Source organism: Equus przewalskii, chromosome 31 (genome assembly GCF_037783145.1).
Source record: "Equus przewalskii isolate Varuska chromosome 31, EquPr2, whole genome shotgun sequence".
NCBI lineage: Eukaryota > Metazoa > Chordata > Mammalia > Perissodactyla > Equidae > Equus > Equus przewalskii.
This window is the reverse complement of record NC_091861.1, coordinates 16,311,323-16,339,026: the sequence shown is the minus strand read 5'-3', so window position 1 is coordinate 16,339,026 and position 27,704 is coordinate 16,311,323. Positions and strand designations below refer to the sequence as shown.

The following is a 27,704-nucleotide window of genomic DNA, read 5'->3' as shown; positions in this document are numbered from 1 at the left end:
GAACAAAGAAGGTAGCCACCATCAAATGTTTATCAAGCCAGGCACCATGCTAAGCACCTGACACATATTGTGTTGTTTAATCCTCTGTCAGGTGGGAATAATCATCAAGCCTATCTTATGGATGAATCAACTGAGTTCAGATGTATTTGTGGATTTGCTTGTAGTCACTCAACCAGTGAGTGAAGGAGGTGGAATCCAATCTGGTTACGTAGGATTCCAAAGTACCAGCTTTTACAACGTGCAGAAATGTTAATTCCAGATGGGTTTCACTCCTTTCTTTTCGTGGATGTTGTCGGTGGGAGGGAGGTTGAGAGGGAAGGAGAGATAATTTAAAACAAACCACTCACAACCATTTTGCCTTTCTCAGTTTGTGATTTTCTAATAACACACCTATGGAAAAGAAATACATCCCTCTAACCTAGTATTTTCATGAAGTTTGTAGATTGTAGTAATTCTCATCAATTGAGAGGTATAAATGACAAATTATTTACTGTCATAGAAAACTGGATTAAGTTCACAAACTAAGGTGGCTCTGAGTTCCTTTCACTGTTACAATAAAGCAGTTCAGAAAAAGATAAATAGAATAAAATTATTCCTTTTGGAAAAATAGAAAACTTTCATAAAAAATCTGTTTCTAGCTCGTCAGTATGGAATTTGTCACTAATCATTTTAAACTATGCCCTTTTATGCTTCTTCTGTCTCTTTTAGCTTTCTGAGTAGTTCTTTGATGTAACAAAGACAGTTTCAGACAAGATTTCAGTTCATCTGGAAAAAAAGGTTTAAGTCTGGAGGCAAAATGCAGTGTATTTAAAATTTATATACTCTATAATGCCTTTGTTCTGAACTTCAAGATCCTGCCAAACTTCTAAGCTTCTTTGCCTTCCTCCTCTAAGCTCATTTGCTCTTGCTTGGCTTATTACCATGCAACTGTGACTTCAACTGGGGGTTCCATCGTTTAACTACATGCAGAGTCATGGCTGACCCTTTCTGATCAATTGCCAATCCATACAGGTTTGACTGATAAAAGAGCCAATTAGATTTAAGCAAATTAAGGGACATTACCAATGTCAACCACTTATTAAACTGAATGCTGAATTCCATGCATACAAAACACTAATGCACTGAGCCCCATTAAGAGTTGAAATCCTAACCCCATTAGTAACTCCAGACCTTGAAGGGGTAAAGGTCATAGGAAAGTTTCATATTTATGGATTAACATTTGGATTCCATTTTTATTTTTTTTAATTCTTTTCCTAGAACTCTTGAACCCGCACTACAATGCTATCCAAGAGCTCGGATGAAATATATTCTTCCTTTCTAAGAGTATCTTATTGCTAAATACAGGAACTGTGTTATTACAAACAACCTGAAAATATAGTAATTGTAGAGATACAGAAACCTGAGTACACAGAAGTGGGTAAAGATACGCTACGTAATTGGAAAAAACAAAATAAAAAACCTCAACTGTTCCAGTAGACCAAATACTATTTCAAATTAATATTTCAAGTAAAAATTGTGCCATTTGGGATTTGCCACTGTGCATCTATGTGCAGAACAAATCGGGGTATGATCTCACTTGACTTAATTTCCATCTTCAAAATATCTTGTGTTTATCATATTGCTGAATTATATTTTTCTTTTTTTGGTTAGTCAAAGCTAAGAGTTTTATTTTTTTTAAATAAAATTAATTCCATTAAACAACTACAACAGCAACGAAACAGAAAGATCTGATAGAATTAACTGGGGTTTGAAATGAGACATTGTCAGGCTTCCATTTTTAAAATTTTTTCCTGGCTTTACTGAGGTATAATTGGTATACAAAAAACTGCACATTGATCGTATTTTTTCTCATCAGTAAAGTAGAGAAAGATAATATCAATAAGATGTTTCATAACCATCAACTAAGAGACCAGGTACCAGGGTAAAATTCTTTGAACCATGTTCCCTTACCTCTCTTTTCCAAATTCCTACGTAAACCAAAGTCTGTTCCCTATGCTTACCCAGGAAATGTAACCACAATAGAGAAGATATCAAAGGGCGAAGAGTTGCTGCAATTTCAGAATATTTCTTTCCTCCGATACTCCTGTCCTCCTTACAGTCTGGACCCCCAACTACATCTGGATGGCCACAGTATTCCTACATTGGACAATAGCGTCCAGAGGAGGTCACATTTTCCATAGCTGGCTACAATATAAGGTTGCTCAGGGAGAAGATGAGGCCTGAACAGGCCTGAGCAATGATAAGCTTACAATTTAAACTGGTAATTAAGCTATCTTGACTGATTTATTTATTCATTCACTCACCAATTATTCATTATGCACCTACCATGTGTCAGGTTTGGTCTAGGCACTCAGATAAAAATGTGAATAAGAAAGAGTCCCTGCTGTGTAGGGTCTTATAACCCATGATTGTGACAGTCAGATCAGACAGGCAATTTCAATATAATGTGATTGCACTCTGGGATACCGAAGGGCCCTATCTCATCCTTGGTTAGTAAAAGATGACTTTCTGATGGACCAATTTCTAAGTTGAACCTAAAAAACGAGTAAGACTTGGCCAGATCAAAGGAGGTTTTCCAGGCCACATTTGATAGCAAACATTTGACAAAGCAAATAATTCATATTTCAGTTTTGCCCACCCGAACCTTCTATTATTATATTTTTAAACCACACTGAGAAGAAAACATAGCTAAGGGTATTATCATTACCAATCTGGCATAATTCAGCATGGAAAGATACTAGGAATTCAACAACACCATAAAATAGATCTAATATTGAAATCAAGGAAATAGCAATAATGATAACAATCTAGATATAATGGAAAAGTAAATAGCATATACAACCTTCTCTGGCCATAAGTTGGCTCGCTTCCGTACATCGGTTCATTTATTATTCATTTCAGTATGAAACACAGTTCACTGGACAGAGGCATGGAAGATTTCTTTAATAACTCTCAGTACTAATTTAATTCTACTTAAACACACATATTCTAGTGAATGCCACATGCTTTTCAGCATGATTTTATGTGTAAATCAGGATAATATGTTTTCAGATCATTAAGTAAAAGGAAGCATGAACTAAAACCTATTTAATCAATGAGGTATCACCTTTAAACTGCCACAAGGTCATAAAAAAGATAATTTCAAAGCTATAAGTTTCCTAATTGTAATCAACAACAATCTAATGATGAAAAAAAGTACATCCTAATGGCAGCAATAAACTTGAGTAAATCACTGTCTGTATTGAAGGCATTTCGCTTCCTCTTTTGCTGAAGGGCCGTCTCCCAAATTCTGGATTTCTGAGTACATAAAGTGAATGATTGCATCGTGCCGAGAGTGTGGGCCTGCAGAGCATTATGCTAATGGCACGGATAGGCGTCCAGAGAAGAGATGAAGATAAGCGTTAGCAGTGGACTTCAGTTCTACTGGACCACGCTAAGACAATATTTTAGTTTCTTCCTGTTTGCATAATATTAACCCTTCCACTAACCCACTGACAAATATATTCACACAGTGTGCATTGAGATAGCAATAGGGGTTTGCTATGTTTAACTGAATTATATATATAGACACACACACATATGTACTACAAATTATTACCCATACATTCCTAAACTCATGAGCAACAAATTAAATTAGCCCTATTTTATGAATGTGATGTAAATTGCTGTCAATTCCAAACTATCTAAACCAGTGTGAATACCACAAAACGAATTATAACTCATTAAATATTCCATGTATCCTGTTAAGAAGGTATTACTGTGTAACTTAAAAATCTCTGTTAAAGCACTAATTACTCCTAAATATCTGAATATGAATAAAAAGTATTATATCCCAAAGTATAGAGTCATCACAATTTTCTATACCTTTCAGCATGTTGGATTAGATTGCAAAATGAAGATATGAACACCCAAGTTTTCTTTTTTTGTTTCGCTTTTTTTGGTTTTTGGTCTTAATTCTTAAGCATCAATCTAAGTTCCATTCTCTTTTTTATTATCAGTTCACGAAATATGATACTATTTGACCTGATCGGTCCCCAAAGTCTCTTTCAAACATTCTTTTGTTAAACAATGTGACTTCTGCCGTGTGAAATTTTGCAGGTCTTGGTGAACATCCATTCGTTAATTCTTGTAACGTCATGAGAAGTAGATAACAGTGAATTTTTTTTTTTTTTTTTGAGGAAGATTAGCCCTGAGCTAACATCTGCCACCAATCCTTCTCTTTTTGCTGAGGAAGACTGGCCCTGAGCTAACATCCATGGCCATCTTCCTCTACTTTATACATGGGACGCCTACCACAGCATGGCGTGCCAAGCGGTGCCATGTCTGCACCCGGGATCCCGACCGGCCGACCCCAGGCCGCCAAAGTGGAACGTGCACAGTTAATCGCTGTGCCACCAGGCTGCCCCCAGTGAGTGGTTTTATGATACTGCAGGTAACGCATCTTTCCTTGGGAGAGGCGTTCCATGCAAACTCAGATCAACCTTGTTTTCCTCTAGTGATGAGGACTCTGCTGTTCTTACACTCTTTGCGACTGGAGGCGGATTTTTCCAGCTCTGCAGATTGCTCTTGAGAAGATTTAACAAGTGGCATTCTCCCTTAGTCCAGGACACACTGGCTCCTGAAGCTGGGCTCTAAGAGAGATATTGGGTGTCCTGGGGTCCTTTTTCTTTGGTATTTTCAAAAAACATACATTCCTGAGCCCTCAGTTGGGAATCATGCTCTTATTATTTCGAGGCATACTTTTTGTTCAAGAGCTGTACATATCTATCTATGAAGGAGTTTTCTTCCTAGTAATTAGTCCCACAAATAGTTAAAACAAGGCTGGAGTTGATTGCAGATCAAAATACTAATTCTGAATAAATCACATCAAATTTTTTCACAGAAATAGTTAAAAATATCCAGATTGTATCAATTTCACATATGAAAGTGACAAGATGGAACCGCAATCATTAAATCAAATTCAAAGGTGTTCTCCACTGGTGTGAGTATTACCTGCACACTGTTCTTTTACCTGCACACTGCCTTTTTTTTTTTTTTTTTTTTTTGCCAAATGGAAAGGTTTAGATATACATCTGAACTAGTTTTTTCAAAAAACCAGGAATGAGAACCACTTATATGAGAAAATCTCCCCAAAGCCCCACTATGTAGTTGTCTATCCTAGCTGTAAATCCTTCTAGTTCTTCTATGTGGGATGCCTCCACAGCATGGCTTGATGAGTGGTGTGTAGGTCCACACCCAGGATCTGAATGGCGAACCATGGACCGCTGAAGCCGAGTGCGAGACCTTCACCACCATGCCACTGGCTGGCCCTTCCCCAATCTTCTTAACATGCATAAAGCAAGAGAGATGTGTGTGGGGGCATCCATATACATACATACACTCACAGCGTGAGATAAAAGCAATATCAATAAATAAAGAAAACAATATCAGTAAAAGGGTCTCAATAAAGCAAAATAATGACCAAAACAACCAGAAATACAGTTGAATCAGTTCTAAAAAAATCTAATTCTAACAATAAACAAGATGTTCACTGGGGACTTAGTTCTAGGGCATATACATAAAATTAGACAGCCAACATTTTTCATAGACTTACCCCCTGGTGGCATTGCAATCACGATGGGATCACTTATCAAGCTGCCTTGGCTATTTGAAACATTCACTTGCACAGTATAGTTAGTAAAAGGCACCAGCCCATCGATGAGCACCCAAAGGTTGGTCTCTTCACCTTGATGCATGATTTGTGTGCCGTTCAGAAGAGTGTAGTTATTATCTGCTGATTAAAAAAGGAAATAATTAAAATTAGTGTAGATTTAAGGACTCTTTCCTGCTGTTATTTGAATATTTTCTTGGGTTCCTAAGTACACAGCACTAAATAAAACTCTATGGCCACCCTGGGAGGCATTACATGTGTTACTATCAATGTACATACTTTCATTTTACTATTTCGCGAACAATATTTTGTGAGTTAACATTTTGTCCTCTGTTTAATCATCACAGAGATCAAAATAACTGGGCTGATATTCCAGTTTGGTCAGAAGATCTATTTTTTAGCTCTGTGGGAAAATGCAGAAGCTGCCTGGCTGTATCAGAGAATCAGCTTCAATGTATCATCACCAGGTCCCACCACCACCACCCTTCCAGAACTTCGGCAAACCATTCTCCAATCTTAGCATGTCTAGGAGAAAGGAAAATACTGCTGCCTGGTTACAGTGTTCTACCCCCTCTCCTACACAACTGGGTTGCTTTCAAGGTTAAGAAGAGTCAGAAATTAGACTTAAAATAAGAAAAGGGCTACAACTGAAAATTTTACTGTAACATTTACTTCACTTGCTATGTTAGATGCTTTCTTGAAAAGTTTACAGGAGGCAAGTTTTCAGAATATTTCTTAATTGTAATAAAATTTAATTATAATGACTCTTAAAACACAGAAGAAAGAGGGGCCGGCCCAGTGGTTAAGTTTGCGCACTCTCAGGCATAGATCTACACAACACTCTTCAAGCCATGCTGTGATGGCATCCCACATACACAAAAAATAGAGGAAGATTGGCACAAATGTTAGTTCAGGGCCAATCTTCCTCACCAAAAAAAAAAAAAACCAAAATAAAATACAGAAAAAAGAACCATTAAGAATAGTAATATTTACTTCGAATAGCCATCTTCCCTTGCCAAAACACTTTTCATTATATATATATCTTTAATCTTCCCCATGCGAATTCTACAAATATAGGCAAACAAATAAAAAGCACACATGCTGTTGGACTTCCAGGGGAAAGCATATTTGCATTGTCTCCAGAAACTGATATAATCTCTATTGATTAAATGTTTAAAAAAGGAAAAGATGCCCACCTACGAAAAGTGATCTTGCATTGTACAGGAAACAAAATTTAATAGTTGCAATATTTACCAAAAAAACATGCTTTTACACACTTGAGGAGCAGAGGATAGTGCAAAGGAAAGTACATAAATTTGGTTGTCAGAGAGTTTTGCATTTGAATCTGTCCTTGTCATTCTTGATTAGCGTGCTCTCTGCTAAGTAAGTTACTATTTCTGAACTTCAGCTTGTTCATCTGTGAACTGGGAATGATAATACTTCAATTGCAATGTTGCTATGAAGCTTAAGTGAGGTCATTTCTTTACAATACCCAGCACATAATAGTGCTTATCAACAGTAGCCAGGAATGTTGCTGTTTTTGCTGCAATCCATACAATTGATACATTCTGGACAAACATTCAGAACTAGCAAGTGATTAATAATGATCCACCCTGTATTTTACTTTCTTAGTACCAACTGCCTATTGCATTTTCCCCTCCTCCACAACATCTTATTCATCAAAATTCTAAAGTTTTTCAATTAACAAAACAACACTAATCTCATCCACTAGCACTAGGCTATTGTCCCATTAGGTCATACTTGAAACTCTAAAAATAATAAAGATCAAATGATGCAAAAGAAGATCTCATATCTAGCTATGAGCATTTTCACGAAATGCATGAAACAGACAAAACTTTAAAAAATCTACCAAATTTTTTGGAAGATGCTTATAATAACTTTGGGATGGGGGATGTAGCTGAAAAAAATTTTTGCTGCAAAATACACAGGTATAAGTTAAGTGTTTTCCTTGAGCAGAAGAAATCCCCAGTGTCATGCAAGAATTTATTACTCTGAATCTGAAATTAGCACATCCTAAAGAGTGGTTTATTCCAAAGGGAATAAATGGTACCTATGGGCTAAAATGTGGGAATAATAATTTCTATTCATTTATAGTAAAACAAGATAAAGACATATTCACAGCTTGAGAATGGTTTTAAGTTCCTAAAATGGAAGTAGACAACACAGCTATATATGTGAAACTCTATTAGCAAGAAGCTCTGAAACCTGCAAAGCACCCTTTGATAATTTCATTATGCGTTGCAAAGACATTTCCAAACTATGCTATACTAGATTTCATAGGTTCTTTGCAACTAGTCAACTTGATTCAACAGATGATTGACCTCCAAATGCATGCAGGGAGTAGACTTTGCTAGATGTTGATAACAACATGCCCCAAATTTGTAAGCATAGTTACTGCACTCCAGAAACTGGTTAAGATTAAATACGAATCCTTTCTAATAATGTCTAAGAAAAATCACATTATCCATATCTGAAGACCGCCTCAAGTTCCCATAACATCTAGCTCCTTAGAAGCATTTTCGGTTACAGCTGAGACAACTGCTGCTGTTGTCACATGCCCAGCTGTAAAATTTCAAAAAGGTCAGCTTATCCTGCGAGACCAGGCAGATGTTTAATTGCCTCTGACGTAGTAAAACCACGCTCATCTTACAAAAGATTGAAAATCACGAAACAATGAAAATTCTAAAAACAAGCCAAGAGAATACAGTTTACGAATTTTAAGCCAGGTGCAAATATAAGATCAATGAGTAAACATCTCTGATTATGAGATTAGTGAGGTTTTTTCCTTGTATTTTGTTTGTTTTTGGAGCAATTTTCCAACTGTAAAACAAACACTATTGCTAATGTTGCAAACGGCATGGCAAGGGGAAATATATTAAGTATCACTTTATTCTAAGTTTCCCAGATAACATTAATACATGGTAATTATACAATTAGTTGTAACATTAAGTTCTAGTTATAGAACAATGATTACTCAGTAATTATAAGAAGTATATAATTACTCAATAATTATGAGAAGTATGTAATTACATAACCATTTTGCTCAGCTCAGAAAAGAACTTGTACGTCTCCTCGAACCACACTGCTGAGTGAGTCTAATGTTCTCTCGTCTTCACTAACATACAGCTCAATTCCCAGACCTAGAGCAATTCACAGATTTCAACCCTCCGTGAAGCTCAAAAATCTCCAGAGTCAAAACAAAAACAGGATCCACCGATGTCAGCTCTTCCTCCACTTCATTCTCCCTGCCCTCTCTTTCTTCCTTCCAGCTTTACCAATTCGGGCTCCTAGATATTGGAGGGAAATTCTTAAAATCCAAGTCTTCTGATCCTTCCTCTTGAAAGGGTTGTGCTTTACCACTTTTTGCTGCATAGTCTTTGTTTTCACTGGGCTGGAAAATTCAGCCCTGTTGGTTCAGGCTCGAAAATCAAGCTAGAAAATGCTAAAACGATAAGCATTTCCTATCACAGGTGACCATTCCTGTCTGGGTGGCCTCAGCGATGACCCTATTTGTGAGTATAAGTGGATGGTGCAGATCCGTTTACAGTGCTATGTTCTGGAATCACAACTCCCCATCATGCTGCCCCCAGGTGCTGAGAGTTTGAAGTAGAGGTCCCCTCATCCACCCTCTTTGGCTGTGGTTGCACCAACTGGGCTTTAACTGGCAATTGTACTACAGTCTTTGCAGAATGAGGGTGTCTACACCAGTGTTCCACTGTAGGATGTAGGTTCACCTACATCCATGACCTGGGGCTATTTCACAAACATTCGCGTACCTCAGATCTACCCCAGACCTGCTGAATGCGAACAGCAGAGGATAGGGCCCCTGAATCACTTGGGGATTCTTAAGCATGTAGGACTACTGATTTTAGGGTTATTTAACCCATGTTCAAGCTGGTCTTAAAGTAATAATCAAACAATTTCTTCTGCTTCCAAACATAATTAGGTCACATTTGGCATCCTTCTTAATGATGTCTTTAGAGTCTAGCTTTGGGCTATAAAATGTTGTCTCTATTAGTGAAATACTGCATCTTCGGAGAGGAGAAAGCTAACTCTTAAATCAGATCTATCTTTATAGGCTACAAAATCTAGTACAGTTGTTCTGTAAGAAGTTTAAAAGTATGCATTAAAATAATTTTAAAAATGAGTAATCATTATTGCCCACCTGAGAACAATAACTTCAGGACTTTTGATTTCAGTATTTCTTTCTGTCTCTCCCTCTCTCTTCACTGAGGATGGAGGGGAAGGAAAGATTCTTGGTATGTTGCCCAACACCATGCCTCGCAAGGAAAAACACATTTTGTATAGATCATGTAAAATTTTAAACAAACTCCAAGATGCTGTTTCAGGATACTCCACTTTCCAAGGGATTTTCAAAGAGGTTAATTCATTCAGTCCTTTTCTATTTTATGTTGAAGAAAAAAGGGTTACAGGACGAAATGACCAAAATAAATCTCATGCTCAACAGATTTCACTTGTACCAAACTTTTCCTTCAGCTTCACATATGAAGTCCTACTAAAATGTTAACAACATGCGTGCCCGTTTTCTAAGGCTAAAATATTACTTTTAATGTTCTTCTTTGTTGAATAGTGAGATATTTTCTACATAATTATTTTTTTAAGCAAAAAAGCAGCGTAAATAGATATTTTCCCATGTATGATTTAGGGATGCATAGATGATTCCCGTCTTGGGAATAACATCCTATGGGGTTCTCTAGATTGAAATAACATAAATGGGTATCCTTTCCCATTCTTGTTACAATCATTGTCACAAGAATTTTAATGCACCATATATTCCATGATTTTTTTTCCTCTGTGCTGTACTGCTCTGACCTTTTCAATATTCTATAATTTGACTGGCTGGCCATTTCAGTTCTTTCCTTTTTACAGCCTTATTAACTTGTGGGAAAGAGGTGAAATGAACAACCAATCAGAATACATAATATTGCAAAGGTCAGCGTAGTGTTGTACAGTATCATCACACACAGAAGAGTGTATGCGAGGCATTAACATCCTGATATCTTATTCATGTGACAAAGATTGTAACAGGAACAGAAAATGGCACAACATGAATCCATTCTCATGACAAAGATTCTAATGAGAAATGACAGCCAACAAACCAAGCTGATTCTTGTTACCTCGTGAGCATTTTCTGTGTCAGACCTGGTTCTGCTTTAACTCAGCCTTTTTCTGAATCCAATTACACCCAAAGGTAGAAAAGGTGTTCACTAATTTTCCCACTTCCTGCCGTAAAAAAGAAAAGGCTGTCTTTTTCCTGTATTGAGGTCTCAATTTTAGCGTCGTTCGGCTCCACTTCACTCTCACAGCATTCTGCCAATACCGAAATCAAAAGACATCGAATGGCATGCTACAGATCAGCACAGAGTGGCAAATAAATTCATGTGAGCTAGGAATTCTAGATCATTCCAGAGAGTATGTATTACTATTTAAGTTGCTTTTAGGTATTCTTTCTAAGGATATGATTTCAAATTATTTTACCCAAAAGGCAAGTGCATCCTCCCAGCCTCATTACTCTAATAGCCCTCCCTTTGGTAGAGATCTAAAAGGGGCTGGGTTATTTGTTTAAGTTAATATATGGTTAAAAGGACCTATTCCTGCCCTTAAATTTTTGCCAACATAGAAAATATTTATAGATATATACCTACATAGCTGTCTCCTCCACAGGACATTTTGAAAGAGAAAGAAATAAGCAGCCTATGAACCATTTAGGCCTCTGAGAAGGACGATGCTCAATTTACGCATCATATTTCTTACCATTATTATAATTACTCTAATGCGATTTTTAATTAGTTGTCATCTAGTCAAAGCCGTACTTCTTTGATTCCTCTTTAAAGTGGTCATTCTGTTAGAACGATGATTGTGGTTCAGGGAATAAAGACATGGCATATTTCATCAGCTTCCCCAAAGGCTCTGCAGACCCTTCCCCTGAGTCTGTGCTCCAGCGAGAGCAAGAACAGCTCTACACTCACTCATCAGTAGAAGATGAAAACAACGACAAACAAACACATAGCAGCAGAGAGTGGATTGGTGGTTACGATAGGGGAAGTGGGGACGGGGGAGGGCAAAAGGGGTGATGAGGCTCACATGTGAGGGGATGGACTATAATTAGTTTTCGGGTGGTGAACATGATGTAATCTACACAGAATTCGAAATATATTATGATGTACACCTGAAAGCTATATAATGTTATAATCCAATGTTACTGCAATAAAAATTTTAAAAAAATAACAGCGCTATAGATACTGAGGAATTTTTTGTTTTCTTCTGTTTTGTTTTTTTTTTAATGAATGAGCAAGAATATGTCTAATGTTGCACAATAACCCTTCTAAATATTTTAAATATCATTTTTTAAAATCCTTTGGAGCATGGTTTCTTTTCATCAACTCTGTGTACCACGCTCAGATTTTCCTAAATGGATCTCATTTTATCCACATCAGAAAATAATTATATATATAATATAAAGAGTGAATTCAGAGATTTATTATGACTGCGGTAAACTAGAGAGGTATGGTTCATTTTCTTTATGTTGTATTCTGGCAAATCAGATTTTTTTCTACTTTGACTTATTTTTTCCCCATTTGGACAAAGTGTTATTTTTCCAAATGAACCAACTATTGCTGTTACCTTGAGAGCTATTTGGGCAAATATGCTCCCATAGAAAGTGATCTCCAGCTTCCAAACTAAACACTGGACATGAACATGGTTCATTGATTAAGAGATGTTGTCTCCTGCCAGAGTTCTAGTAGAGGCTTAAATATACTGTACACGCTGAGGCTTTAGTACAGGTGTGATCAGATAACTCAACAATCATTACCGCTCACAGTGCACAGTCTACTACCAATTTTTTTGAGGACGATTAGCCCTGAGCTAACATCTGCTGCCAGTCTTCCTATTTTGCTGAGGAAGACTGGCCCTGAGCTAACACCCATGCCCATCTTCCTCTACTTTATATGTGGGACGCCTGCCACAGCATGGCTTGACAAGTGGTGCGTAGGTCCACACCCAGGATCCGAACTGGCGAACCCCGGGCTGCTGAAGCGGAATGTGCAAACTTAACCACTGTGCCACTGGGCCAGCTCCAGCCCCCAATTCTTAATGAAATGTTTATAATTTTTTTTTTAGTTACTTAGATATATATGCTTGAGACAGATGCTCCACTAAAGGAGGGCAACCATTTTGGAAACACAGTATTCAAATAAGAATGGCATTATGTTTTGCTAGTGATTTCTACCTGCTTTATTCGCTGCAGCCACATAGTCATGTGTTCTTATCCTAGATATCCATTGCTGTGTAATGATAGTACCTCAAATTTAGCAGCTGAAAACAATATACGATATATGTCTTAGCTCATCTTTCCTGTGGGTCAGCGGTCTGGGCACAGCTTAACTGGGTCCTCTGCTCAGGATCTCAAAAGGCTGCAATCAGGGTGCTGGCTGAGACCAAAGTGCCCTAAGTTACTAGCTAGTTGCTGGCTGGAGGTTGCCCTCATTTTCTTCCCATGTGGGCCTCCCCAACATGGCAGCTTGCTTTATCAAAGCCAGCAAGGGACAGAGTCTCCTAGCAAGATGGGTTATAGTCTTATGTGATGTCATCGCAGAACCAACATCCCATCCCCTTTACCATATTCTGTTGGTTAGAAACAAGTCACAGGTTTTGACCAAATGCAAGAGGAGGGGATTATACATGGACATGAGAACCAGGAATTGGGGATGACTTGATGCCATCTTAGAGTCTGTGTATTAGTTTCTAAACTGTGGGTATGAAACACCTTCCTGAGAAAAGATTTAGGAATCAGTTGTGAGCTTTCAAAAGTTTATGCTTTGGGAGAAGAATGGATAAGTTAGTATCACAGAATTATCTTCCCAAAATACCCAAACAAATGGAAAAAACTAAAGAACAAAAATAATAACATTAACACAAACAGCTGAAAATTCTAGAGTAAATGCATAAAGGAAAAGGAATAAATGAATGGTATTGATTTTGAAACCTCACAGCAGAAGAAAGACATGGCAAATTCATGCTCAGTATAGCAAAGGTCCTAACTCTTCTCCTAGAGGAAGGCATATAAACCAAGGAAAATCCTGAGAACTCTTACTAATCTTCTTCAGTCTGAACGGAAATGAACTGAGTAGAGTCTATAGAGATAGGAAGAGTAGCTGGGACTGGCTGTTCTGGGAACCATGGTGCTGAGTTGGGGGGAGAAGCTGATGTTCCCAGGAGTGGGAGATGTATGTGAATGAATAGAGCGCGTGCTGCTACAAAGGACCTTTAATGGGATCTCAGAGGAGATAAAGAAACTAAATCCCCCAGAATTCTGCCCAGTGCATTCATCCATACCATCTGTTTTGTTCCTGTCCCCCTACTCCCACTCCAAGGCTGCCGACAAGTACGTTAATAGCAACACCCAGTTCTCAAAGTTTAGATTGAGGGAAGACTGACTAGTATCAGAAAGAAAAAGAAGTAGGATGTGTTCAGAACAAACGCAAAATCTGGGCAAAGCTGACCGCAGAAATCGTAAGCCGGATGGATTTGAAGGAAGAAATAACACACTAAATGTGCATACATATAACCAAAAGGAAAGAAAGGATCCCAACGTAAATGGACAAATTAGTGCACAGCTCTGGGGGAGAAAATGATACATATTCCCTATAAGAGGAAAACGGATATTGCAGCACCAGAGAAACAAGTTGAAAATTAGAAAAAATCATTAAGTATTTAATAAACAAGTTGGAAAAAGCAAGTGACAGAACAGAAACAGCTAAAAACTAAATCAATAGCATGATGGAAAGTCTTGAGATAATCACAATCAATTCACAGGAAAAAAGATCAAGGGACCAGCCCCATGGCCGGGTGGTTCAGTTCGTGTGCTCCCCTTAGGCAGCCCAGGGTTTTGCTGGTTTGGATCCTGGGCGCTGACCTAGCACCGCTCATCAAGCCATGCTGAGGTGGCATCCCACATAGCACAACTAAAAGGACCTACAACTAGAATATACAACTATGTACTGGGGGGCTTCGGGGAGAAGAAGAAGAAGAAAAGGATTGGCAAGAGATGTTAGCTCGGGTGCCAATCTAAGAGAAAAAAAAGAAGAAAAAAGATCAAGAAATTACAACAAGCAGAGAGAAGATGATACACACATAGAAAGAAAATTATCAGAAACATAATTTAGCTTTCTTTTTTTGTAAATGGAAGGCTAGTTGAAGCTCACGTGGACACTTGACCATGGGGGCTGCCAATGAATTGCTCCCACCTGGGAACTATGAAGCTTGATGGACTGAAACAGTGACTCCGAGTCAATTAGGGATTCTTCTAGATGTCTCTAGACTTGTTGAGAATGCAGAGGCAGAGCTGCAATTGTCCAGGGCAGCTGAGAGGTGGTGCCACCGGCAGTGGGGGTGTCCTATTATACTTTGCCTGAGGCACAAGCTTGTCTGGGCCAAGCTATTTGTGCTTTCCACACAAGTCCATCTCTCCAGCTTTCCTAACAATTTTTTGAGCTGCTCAATTCTCTTACAATAGTTCATTTTGCCTTAATTAACCAGATTCGTCTCTGTTGTTTGTTACCAAGAAACCAACCATGAATTGAGAAGGGTTCTGAAATGATGTTGACCATTTGTTAACACTGGTTATTTATAGGTAATGGGATTTTAGTGAATGCTATTTTTCCATATTACTTAAATTTTTAAGTTAGCATGCACAATTTTTGTAAAATCAAAATAATCACGAGAAGGTTGAAATATCCGAGGACAATATATAAATTGTATTTAAGTTCATAAATAAATTATAATAAAACTGGGAATCCACGAACTCCAGCCTACATGCCAAATTTGACCAGCTGTCTGTTCTTGTAAATGAGGTTTTGTTAGAAAACAGACGTTTATACTTCTAGGTATTGACATGCTACAACTGCACAATTGAGTAGTTGTGGCAGATACCATATTGCCTGCAAAGTCTAAAACGTTTACTATGTGGCCCTTTACAGAAAAAGTTTGCCAATCTCCGAATTAAACAATTAAAGTGACTTCCACTCAAAAGCGTTGGGCATTCCTAAATAGAGTCATTTCCAATTTCTAGGTTGATTTTCTTGAGTAAAGTCTTTTTCAAGAGCCGGAAGAACATTTTATTGATAAAGCCCTATCTTATGTCACCGCAGTGTATTGTCCTCAATGCTTTGACTGTCTTTCATTATTCAGCAGTTATAAATGCAAATTACGAAAAAGAAAAGAAGCAGGAAGAAAATACGTTACAGATAGTCCCGAATTCCACATGCCCAGGAAATGTGCACATGGAAGTCTAAGCATGTTGCTTTGACTACAGTGATAGCTGCTGTTCTAAAGGCTTAAAAAGAGTAACCGAAGAATAATTAATGACTCTTTGGATGAAAAAAGGATAGGTTTACTGTTTCCACTGCTTCTGAAAGACCTCTTTAGACTTTCAAAGTTAGGTGCCTTCCAGAGGTAATTTGCCCCAAACTTGAAGCACCCCCTTCTCACAGATCTTGGTGAAAACAAGTAACTGGCTCAATAAAGCTAAAATATTTGCTGAAAGAAACAAATGCAGTGTTAGAATTGCCTTGGAATCTATTTTAAGGAAATAATCAGGTAAGTGTACCAAATATTGCCTTATTCTAAATATAAGAAAATGAATTGCAAAATGGTTTAATTGGAACTATGCAAAAACTTGCCTTCAGGACCAAGAACAGGTGGCTAAAGTCAGAGGCAAGAAAACCATATATAATGTGGTACCATGAGTCCCCAAATAAGCATTCAGTATGTAAAGGATCATAAGATATAAATTTGTTTGTAAAGCAAAGAGAGTTTGATATATAAATGTTGTCCTCTTGAGTAACAACTTAATCAATTTTGCTCTCTAATTTAAAGTTGAACTGTTTTTCTCTTTTAAATGCCCCAGAAGGTGGCTTTCCAGCCTGGATAATTATAGAAATGAAAAGAACCAGCGTGAATTCCTTCAAAGGCATTTTCTTCACCTTAATTGTTATCTTATTGTGAACCTAGACCAGTTAGTATGGTTCGGCTATAAAAAAACCTGTGAAAACAGGGGCCAGCCCTCTGGCCCAGTGGTTAAGTTCGCAAGTTCCGCTTTAGCAGCCTGGGGTTTGCCGGTTCGGATCCCGGGTGCAGACCTATGCATGGTTTGTCAAACCATGCTGTGGTAGGCGTCCCACATATAAAGTAGGGGGAGATGGGTACAGATGTTAGCTCAGGGCCAGTCTTCCTCAGCAAAAAGAGGAGGATTGGCAGCAGATGTTAGCTCAGGGCTAATCTTCCTCAAAAAAAAAAAAAGTATGAAAACAGGTAACATCTCTGTCATGAGAAATAGTTAATCACCTACCTAACATAGCCTAAGAATGCAGTTTATAGCCACCAAATGTATTCATCAGTTTTTTCAAAGAAAGAATAAAGTTATTTCAAAACTTACTTCATCTAAAGAAAAATACTGAGAAATTTGAACAGTTTATTAACAACGTTATAGTTGCATATTTTAATCTCTGTCTTTTAATCCTTGTTCATTCTTCAGGCTTCCATTGTCAGTATACAAATGAAGATTATTATCTGCTTTTTAAACATGCTCATAGCTCATAGATGCCAATAAGAATATTCAGTTCTTCACGGAGATGATCAGAAAGAAACCGACTGAAAGCAAACCTGGGGATCTCCAATCCATAATCAAATATCTAGATTGATTGTGTCACTTGCACTGGTATTGATTTCAATTGGAGTAGCTCACCCAAGGGAATAATAAAAATGTGGAATCAAAATGATTTATGAGAACAAAATAAATCCTTTTGTGAGCAGTAATGAATTGGTACTATTTAACCCTTTCAATCACGGAGTCGAAAAACTATTTATTTTTTAAGAATGCTGAGCTCGCCAAAAGAAGTCATATCAGAAATGCCAATACTGCCAAGTGCCATTACACCAAGTTGTAATGTCGGGAAAGAAATGCCACCCTAAACATGATGGAAGTTGTCACTTGACATATGACATACTTCTGGCTTTCCTGGGCCAACTTCTATGTGTCATCACAAATGATGGACCTGTGGATCCTAGGTATTATGGAATCACTCAGTAAATGTTTATTGTACTTATTTACATGATTTATGAGACAGGTGAGAGGCGAGAACAAAATATGGTGGCACATTAACTACATTTAATTTTTTCCCTTAACGTAGAGGTTCTTTATTTTACTCAAAACTTAGGATAAAACAGTTGAGTCGAGGGTTATCCACAGGATAACAGGAATAGCCACGAGAGAGAGTTTTCAGCACAATTAAGGCACAGATGAATATTTGCCCTAAAGAAAATTAAAAGACCCAGAAAAAATGAGATGATCTGTGCATAGGACCAAAGCAATTCTTTCACGCTATTAATTGGGCCAACCAGATGCTTTAATGAGAAAAAAAATCAGTTACCTTACATTCCTTGAAATCTGGCAGAAAAAACATTCCCAATCGTTTGGCATTGATTGAACTTTCCACTGTGCTGACATCTTACACACGTCTAAACCTGTGCTGTCCAATGCAATAGCCACTAGCCACACGTGGCTGTTGAGCACTTGAAGTGTGGCTAGTGTGGCAGAGGAACTGAATTTCTAATTTTAATTGGTTTATATTAAAAAGTGATAATCGTTTTAGTTACTGGAAAATTTTTAAATATGTTGATATGTGAATCCACTTTATTTTTTTTTTTTGATAAGGAAGATTGGCCCTGAGCTAACATCTGTTGCCAATCCTCCTCTTTTTGCTGGAAGAAGATTGTCTCTGAGCTAACATCTGACATCTGTGCCAATCTCCTATTTTGTATGTGGGACACTGCCACAGTATGGCTTGGTGAGCAGTGTATAGGTCTGCACATGGGATCAGAATCCGGAACCTGGGGCCACTGAAGTTGAGTACACAAACTAAGCTACCACACCACTGGGCCAGCCCCAGCTAATCTACTTTTTTTTTTTTTTGAGGAAGATTAGCCCTGAGCTAACTACTGCCAATTCTCCTCTTTTTGCTGAGGAAGACTGGCCCTGAGCTAACCTCCATGCCCATCTTCCTCTGCTTTATACTTGGGACACCTACCATAGCATGGCTTTTGCCAAGTGGTGCCATGTCTGCACCTGGGATGTGAACCGGTGAACCCCAGGCCACCGAGAATCAGAACGTGCGAACTTAACTGCTGCGCCACTGGGCTGGCCCCTGAATCTACTTTTTTAACTGAACCTTTATGAAATTTGAATATAGATCAAATATTTCTGATAAAAGTTATCATCTGGGTTGAAGTGTTCTGTAAGTATAAAATATACATAGACTTAGTATACAAAAAGAATGTGCTATCTTATAACTAACTTTAAGATTTTGACTACATGTTGAAACGATAATATTTTGGGTATACTGTTTGGTATAAGATATAGTACTAAATTAATTTCAACTGTTTCTTTTTACTTTTTCTATTGTTCATACCAGAAAATTCAAAATTACACACGTAGCTCACATTATATACCTATTAGCACTATTTTGATGTGCTAAAGGGGAAATTAGAATGCCTGCTTAAAATGCAGGTTCATTTTCATCTTAAATGGATGGAAGAAAGTCTCATTGTTCCAAGATCTGCCTACACATATTCACACAAAATGAAGATGAAACTTTTATTCATAGAATGCACAGATTCTGTTCAATCCTATGCATTTAATTCATAGTCCTAAGAAAGCTAATTTCAGAACTTCTTGGAAGGGATTGCTGTAAGGAGTGAATTGATTTGTTATCAGTTCTGTCAATTTGGCTTGTACTGTCATGGTATTTAATGAAACTATATGAAGGTAACTTTTATTTATCCTCACTGGCATAAAAAGGCTTTTAAAAAATTAATACATTTTACTATTTACAATGAAACATAATTTAATTCAGTTTGATGTACCATAATTATTATAGCATAATAATTTTTCTAATAGGATAACTTTTGCACGTATGCCATCCAGAGTAAATCATGAAACAGGAAACAGAGTACAAATCAAAAAGATAATAAGAAACTCTATTATCATAAAGGAATAAATTATTAGGGAAAAGTGAAAGTGAACCACTTTTTTAGGGGATTAAAGTAAAAATAAGGTGATAATAAACAGTATTTGCAAGTCGTAGGGCTTCTGGAAGAAGCTGAGGCCCCACATTTTTAACACCCTTCACTTAATGAAGTCAAGTCTTTTGTTTCCAAGTTTTCCCGAGAATTTGGAGTTTTAAGGTCTGCTGCCTCCTAAAATTTTCCAACAGTTTTGCTATAAGATGATATGTGCCACAAATTCCCTCCTCTCTTTTTTTCTTGTGGCTTCATTCATCCCTCCTTTGTCTGATTATAAACTATTTGTTTACTGTAAATTTTAAGACTATATGAAACACTCAGATGAAAAAGCTAAAACGATCTAAAATCTCAAGATAATCATTGTCATCTTAACATCTTGGTGTATTTTGGTAGGTACCCTTTCATACTTTTACACACATATATAAATATACCACATTTTACACTTGTAAATTTTTATAATACTCAATGTTTTGTGTCTGTAACAATATATATTTCATTATCAATAAACATATGTCTGCATAATCTTTTTAACAGATTCACCACTATGTAGCCAATCCATACACTCGAACATTTAGGAACACTCCCCTCAATTTTTGCTATATAAATAAACTCTGCCAGGAATGTAATTTTACAAATACTTCTGTGTGCCTATCTAATTATTTCTTTAAAAAAATTCCAAAAACGAGAATTGCTGGTTTTCTCAATGGGTACATATATTTTAAACCTTTTATATTTACTCTGTAAGCTTATTTTAATTATCTCAAATGGATTTCTGGTAACAAAAAAATTAATCAAATAGTTTGGTTTCAGTTTACTTAAAATAATCTTATTGCATGGGTTATATTTGTGATTGGAGCTTAAATTAGAATTCTTTCTGTTCAAAGTAAAAACGTCCATCTTATCTGTTAGCATGTTATTTCCAGCTAAGTTCATAGAACTGAGTTGGCTAGACTCATAGAAATGTTCCTTAAGTGTAAGGACTTCCGCATTTTTTCTCTTAATGGAGGTGGAAAAATCAACTCAGAGATTTAAAAATGGTTAAATAAAGTATTGATGAAAATGGGATGTTTTTAAAACACAGATGTAATACCACAAATGATTCTTCTAATATTATAATACAAATAAATGAACACAATCACAATCACAAAAGTAAAATACCTGGACATAACCCTGATAAGAAATATGAGGTCTTTTTGAAAAAATAAACCTTACTGTGAGATATAAAATGCCTAAATAAATGGGGTCATAACACATTTCTGGATAAGAAATATTTGAAGATATAAATTCCTCATGAATTAATTTATAAGAAGAGTCCACTAAAAATATCAGTGGCATTTTTTCAACTCAATTTAATGTTCAGTTGGAAGAATACACATATATGAACTAAGACCTTTTAACAAAAATGAGTAACAAGCTGGAGGAAAAAGGTGGGAACTTTACCTATAAGATCCAAGGTATTTTCTAAATATTTAAGTTGTTGAAAGCATGAAGATTAAATTGTCATAGTGATGATTCAAAGAGAAACAGAAGTATACAGAGAAGGAAGAAATATCCCAGAAATAAACACCATCATACATAATGAATTGAAGTCTCCGATAAATTTAGCAAAATAAAGCAAAGTATATGTTTCAACTCTGGATAGAGAAAATATTTTTTACAAAAGTAAACAGAGGTTTCATTATCAAACATCTAAAACACTATTTCCTAAATCTCATAAAGACAACAAAAAGATAAATTGAATAAAATATTTGACATTGTAATGACTAACAATTGCTATTCATAATATTTAAGGCGCCGTACAAATCAAAGCTAATTTTAAAACCTCTAAAATCTCCTGGGCAAAGTGTGTGAACAGATAAGTAAGAAAGACAAATGAACAAATAGTAAGCATATAGAAAATGTTTGATCTCAATAAAAGAAATGCAAATTAAAGCAACCTATCATTTTTACCTATCAAATTAGCACAATTACAGAAAGACGAACAAATTTGTGCACTGTTAAGAGCTGTGTGAACTGATGTGATTTTTCTTGGAAGCATTTTTTCAGTGCATAAAAACAGTCTTAAAAAATATTGCCAACCTTCAATTTAACAATTCCTTCTTAGCAATACATATTAAGGATATATGCAGAATTATATGTCAATAATAAATATTCTTTCTAAGAGTAAAAATAATAAACCTAAACATCCAACAATAATGGAATGGCTAATACATTTCAGTATAATAATACCAAATAATGGAATGGTAATAATGGTTATAACACAATGGCTAATACATTTGGTATGTTCATGCTATTAATATTATGTATCCATTGAGAATGTTTTTTATGAGTGCTTTTCGTATGATATGAGAAATACTCATGATATAATGTTAAATGAGTAAGGTAGGATATAAGATGTTTATAGTAAGATCTCAGATACATTACATATATGCTTACACATGTGTATACACATATGTATATCTCCATAGGAAAAAAGACCAGATGTCAAATGAAAATGTAACCCATTTATAATTAGTATCATTTTGACAAAAATATTTCTGAAGAAAAACAAAAGTATTCCAATCTAGACCTACAGCTACTAAATTTAAGTAATATCCATCTGCATCACAACTGAAAAATTATTGACAATCCTTTAAAGTTATTACAGTTCTATGCCCAAATCTTTAAAATAGCCTACAGGATTCTGCATGAAGTAACTCCTGTCTGGATTTTACCAGTCTCATCTTATGTCATTCTCATCCTCATCCACTCTGCCTCAGCCACACTGGCCTTCTTTCTTTTCCTCAAACCCACCAAAATGTTACCCTCCTCACATCCTTCACAAATGCCATTTAGTCTGGAATCTTCTTTCTCAGATTGACACAGATGTTAGCTCAGCGACAGTCTTCCTCAAGCAAAAAGAGGAAGATTGGAAACAGATGTTAGCTGAGGGCCAATCTTCCTCACCAAGAAAAAAAAATCCAGATACTTAAGCACAATGGTTATACTTTCAGTCTAGAAATATCTAAAAACTGATTCTAATATTGCTATTTATTCAGCAAACATTGAACTCTTGCCATGACAAAGCATACGAATACCAACACCTCACAGGTGCATTAGTGGTATGCAACTATCAGTCCAATATATTATATATCTGCTCCATGGCTGGTGTCCCATGTGAGCCTTATCATGTATGTACTAGAATCCCCAAATCAGCCCAGCATGAGTTTGAAAATGGCTTGAGCATTTTTAAATGCTTTTGAAAAGGGAATTTATTTTTTTTTAAAGCTATGCAAAGTCTTCCAAGCTAAAAGTAAATCATTTGGGGCTGACCTGACGGTGATATTTTCCATCTAGTAGTGCCCTTTCCTGAGGAGGTAGAATGGAGAGATTCCTACACGAAGATGCTCTACAGGGTTTGAAACATGAACACGAGCCATGAGAACCCAGAAATCCAGCACTCTTACATGCCTCTGTGCTGCGATCCCTGACTCGGTGTGCAGCCCAGGGGTAGAATTTGCATCTCATCATTACATCGTTGCTTCAACAGACGCAACAGCAGTGACTTTGCTGTTATTCATTATGTCAAGAAAATAACCAATTAGATATGAGACACAAACTCAATAAGCTGCTGTGTGAGTGTTGAGAACAGACGAGTTCTTAAGTAAGTTTGATAAATTAAGGCTTAACTCCATACTTGCGGAGGAATATGTTCTAATTACACATTTCTATAGCTTTATTGGCCATGACGTGATATACAATCAGAGGTGCCAATACATTCAGTGGGTATATATTCTATAGCCAAATGTTTGAAATGACGTAGATCTTAGTATTGTCCATTCATGTTTTTACCAACAATACAGCAAAGATTTTCAATTCCAAGTAAAACGTTTTTTATTTCCTGTGTGTTTGTATTGGTGTGCATTTCTATCTCTGGAAATGTGCTGACATTTTACGCAAAAGTGTATTAACTATAACTTCTTTTTTGCAGAAGACAAATTTGTTTTCCAAAGAAACAGAAAGTAATTTCTCTATTTCCCCTATCCTCTTGCTGCTTTTCCTATTAATACTTGCTTTGAACATAACCTTTTCCCACAGTCATCATTCTTAATATCTCATGTTAATGTTAAAATATCTGAAATGTACAGGAGGGAGGCGCAGGGCTATTGTCTATAACCACAAGGACCCCCTTCTAGGACCCTCATTTAATTTCTTCTGTCTCTCTAAACAAAATGATATGGTCAATATTTGCATACTGTGAAAAAACCAGAGTATAATGTCTTTAGCTTGTCTGTGCTTGATGAATTTTTGTGTATGAAATACTATTACCTTCTATTTTAGACTTTTACTGAGTTTCAGTTTTCCTATATTGAGTTTTTATTTAATAAAATGGGGTAGAGCTGTACTTGCTCTGACCTTTCCTCCTAAAAATATGGAGAATCAGGAAAAGTGGTCCTGAAAAGAAGGGGACCGACGACAAGCCACGTTACTCTGCTTATTTGGCTGCGAGGCAGATGTTATGTTCCTTTTTCTCCTCTGCATTTCTCTTCCACCCACGAAATACACTTTATAAGATCCCAGGCGAGCTCGCTCTTGCTGCCTGCCCCTCTAACTCATTACGGGGAGATGAATTCAAATTGCCTGAAAAGAAGCTGCCGCTTTTATCTTCCCGCTGACTGACAAGCAACTACAAAGTTCTCCGACGGGATTCCGAGTTACAAGCTGTACTGCACCAGCAGAACAATCCTCCCACTGGCGGGTTTTCCCAGAGGGCAGCGTGTCAGATATACTGCACGGCTCGCAAGCCCAGCTCGGAAAGAGCACATTTCCCTCCACACTAAAAAACAGACATCAGGGACTATAAAACAAAGCTGTCCGTTTCCTAACAGCGTTAGCCTGCCTGCACACTCCTTGGAAGTCTAAGGGATTCCCACGTAGGGTTATTTTCTTTACCTTCCCAAGAAAACAAATGCTTCTCTATCTTTCTTCCCCTTGTAATTTTTATAAAAGACAGTTTATTCTGGGAGGAAAGGCATCTGGAGAATCAGATTGTGTGCAAAGGCCTCTGACTCTTTCTAGGTAACCTTGAAAGATGGATTGGATTTTTGTGGTTTTTTGAGATCTTTTAGAGAAAAATAGCATTTGAATATACTATCTAAAGTGCTGTTTTTGGTGACCGGCAGCTGCAGGAGAAGGTAAGCCTTTTCTGGGTGCTGGTATTTTAAGGTAGCTAAAAATATGTCTTCATCTAGTTTAAACCCAGCAAGACTTTCTTGACGTGTGTGGTTTCAACTCCCCTCTATTTTCTTTTGTTTCTAGATGGGAATGTATGCCAAGCAGCAAACACTAGATACTGATATTCGAATGAGATACTGTCTCCAGTCACCAAAGGAGGAAAAGTTCACGCTCAGAGAGTGGGGAATGGGGGCAATCATAGCTAGACTCCTCTATCTTTTCTACTTAGAAAAACCTTATTTGGTCTTTAAAGTGACTCACTCCCCTTCCAGATGTTACCACTGCAGAGAAAACTTTATAACCTCTCACTTCAAAAGACTGGAATCTTCCACTCCTCAGGGCTTCCCGAACACTATCTTTTGGTCTCAGTCATAGAGTCTCATTTATTTCTCTGACCAATGCTATTTAGTTTCCTCGTTTGTTTTGTGATATCCTCAGCGTTTTTGTTTGGTTACTGCTGGCAATTACCGGAGAAAGAAATGCAGGTGAAACAGGATCAGGAAAATGGAACATTCTACACGGCACCAAAGGAGTTTTTCTGAGGAATCAGTGGATTTACATGAAGATGCCCTCGTATCCTTCGATAGGCTTCCACCTCAGGGCAGCTGCCTTGCCCCTCTGATCTCCTCCTTCTGGGAGGAACCAGCTGTGACGACTGCAAATTACTCTGCGCTGCAGCCACCCGTCTACTAGCAATTTTCTTTTAATTAATTGCAAAAATAATACATATTTATTATAGGAAATTTAAAAATTGAGTATGTAAAAAAAGAGAGATGGGAAGATAAACCGTTCTTAATACAACACCCAGAGATAACTATTATGTGTGTGTGTATATATATATAGACTCATATATAAATATATATACACATAGATATACAAATATATACATGCTCTCTCACTCTCTCTCTACCTATACAGCGAAATGGCGATTTGGAAAGAATATAATCAGGCTTCTTAAAATCAGCCTTCATAACTAATCAAGTTTTTTTTAGGGCTATCAGTTCTTACAAGCAAGCAAACTATCTGACTCATGCTAATTTCACAATTTGCTTCCCATTTCCTTCCTTTCTTTCTTCCCTCCCTTCTCCCTCCTTCTTCCCTTCCTTCCTTCCTTCCTTTTCCTTCTCTTCCCAATCCTTTCCTTCCACTTTTCCTTTTAAAAGATTCCTTCCTGGTTGAAGGTATCCACACTGGGAAAAAAAATCTAAAACCTATTTCCCATACCATTCTATATTCAAGAAGGGGAATTCTCAGGGATCAATAAAATGATTCAATTTCACCAATGTGAGTTTGTCAATTGCTTTACTAAACGATATTTCCCTTTGCTAATGCTGAAGGATCATTTTCATTTACCCCCTTTTTCTTTTTTGCAGTAATCCACATTCTCTCTTTCTCAAATGAACATCTTTATTCCGTCCCACAACATGAAATAGAGGATTATGAGAAAGAGGCATTTAAAGATGAAAACTAAGCTGCTATCCAGTTTTTTAGAGCAGGTGAGAGCGCACAAAGGACTCGGCAATTAGCACACCCTGGAAACTCAGACACAAAACAATCTGTCAGTTTATCAAGCAAGAAAGATCTCTTTCCAATTCATTCCAAAGGAAGGATAATGAAAATTAAACTATTCGCAGAGGACTCCACAATAACTGCTTAAGAAAAAAAGCAGGACATGTTATTGCCGACTAAGGATAGGATCAGTGTAAGGAGTGTAAAGATTCGAGTCTAGTAGTAAAGAGCTTGGCATTTCTGAAAGTTTTCCTAAGACCTCAGAATATTTTCTTTTTCTCTTAGTAACTTTATTTGCTATTTTCCTTCTTGACAATTAGATGGTTTTAGAATTTTTGTAGTTGAAAATATTTTTGCAACTTTATAAAGTAATTATAGAACCATAAATTCTCATCACACATTATTTTCTCCTCCTAGTTAGATAAAAAATTTATAACTTTAAAAACAGTTTCATGAAAGCCATATTTCTACTACTAAGCTGTCAGTAATTTTAGTTTTTATTCCTAAATTTACACATCTTTTATTCAAAAAAATATACACTCAAGATGTTTCATAAGAAAATTTTATAAACCTGTTACCTATAATTGAAATTGAGAGTTAATTCATATATGTGAAGAGAAAAAAATACTGAAGATGTTGTAAACTGATCCCCGGAAATTGACTGTTCACCTGTAAAAGGTGAAAGAAACAAGCCGTTGAACAAAGCATTTATTCCAGGTCAGTAAACAGTACTTGCAGACCCTAGAAAAAATTAATTTGCATTGTACATTCCTCATAATTAAATGGATGTTTCAAATCAGATAGAGTCCCACAGAATTAAGTCCTAATCCTTACTTCTATGGCAGACATTAAGAAAAGGCAGAAAATATGTTCTAATATATCCCAGTGTGGGTTGGGCAATCTGTTAATTTTCTTATCCCAGGCCTCTGTGGCCTGGAACTCTGCTTTCTTTTCTGTGTACTTTACTTACCTAGATTATATAGGGTTTTTTGTCTGTTTTTGATAGAGAGAGGGATGTCTTGGGATGGTATACATACATATTAAACATGTGGATATCAAATAGGTGAGAGGAAGGGGAGAAAAGTTAAGTAAAGGATACCTGGATCAATCTTATTAGAGTGATGAAAATGTTTTAAAATTGATTTACAGTCGTGATTGCAACATTCAGTACATTTACTAAAAATCATTGAATTGTACACTTGACACA

General features: G+C 36.7%; 1 protein-coding gene across 1 annotated transcript in view; it reads right to left on the bottom strand.

Annotated features, from left to right (window-relative positions):
* Positions 1-27,704, bottom strand: part of USH2A (usherin) — a 746,622-nt gene that overhangs the window by 275,541 nt on the left and 443,377 nt on the right. The window contains exon 38 of the mRNA XM_070602521.1: positions 5,594-5,773. Coding sequence (XP_070458622.1) covers positions 5,594-5,773 — 180 coding nt within the window. The remainder of the gene's footprint in view (positions 1-5,593; positions 5,774-27,704) is intronic.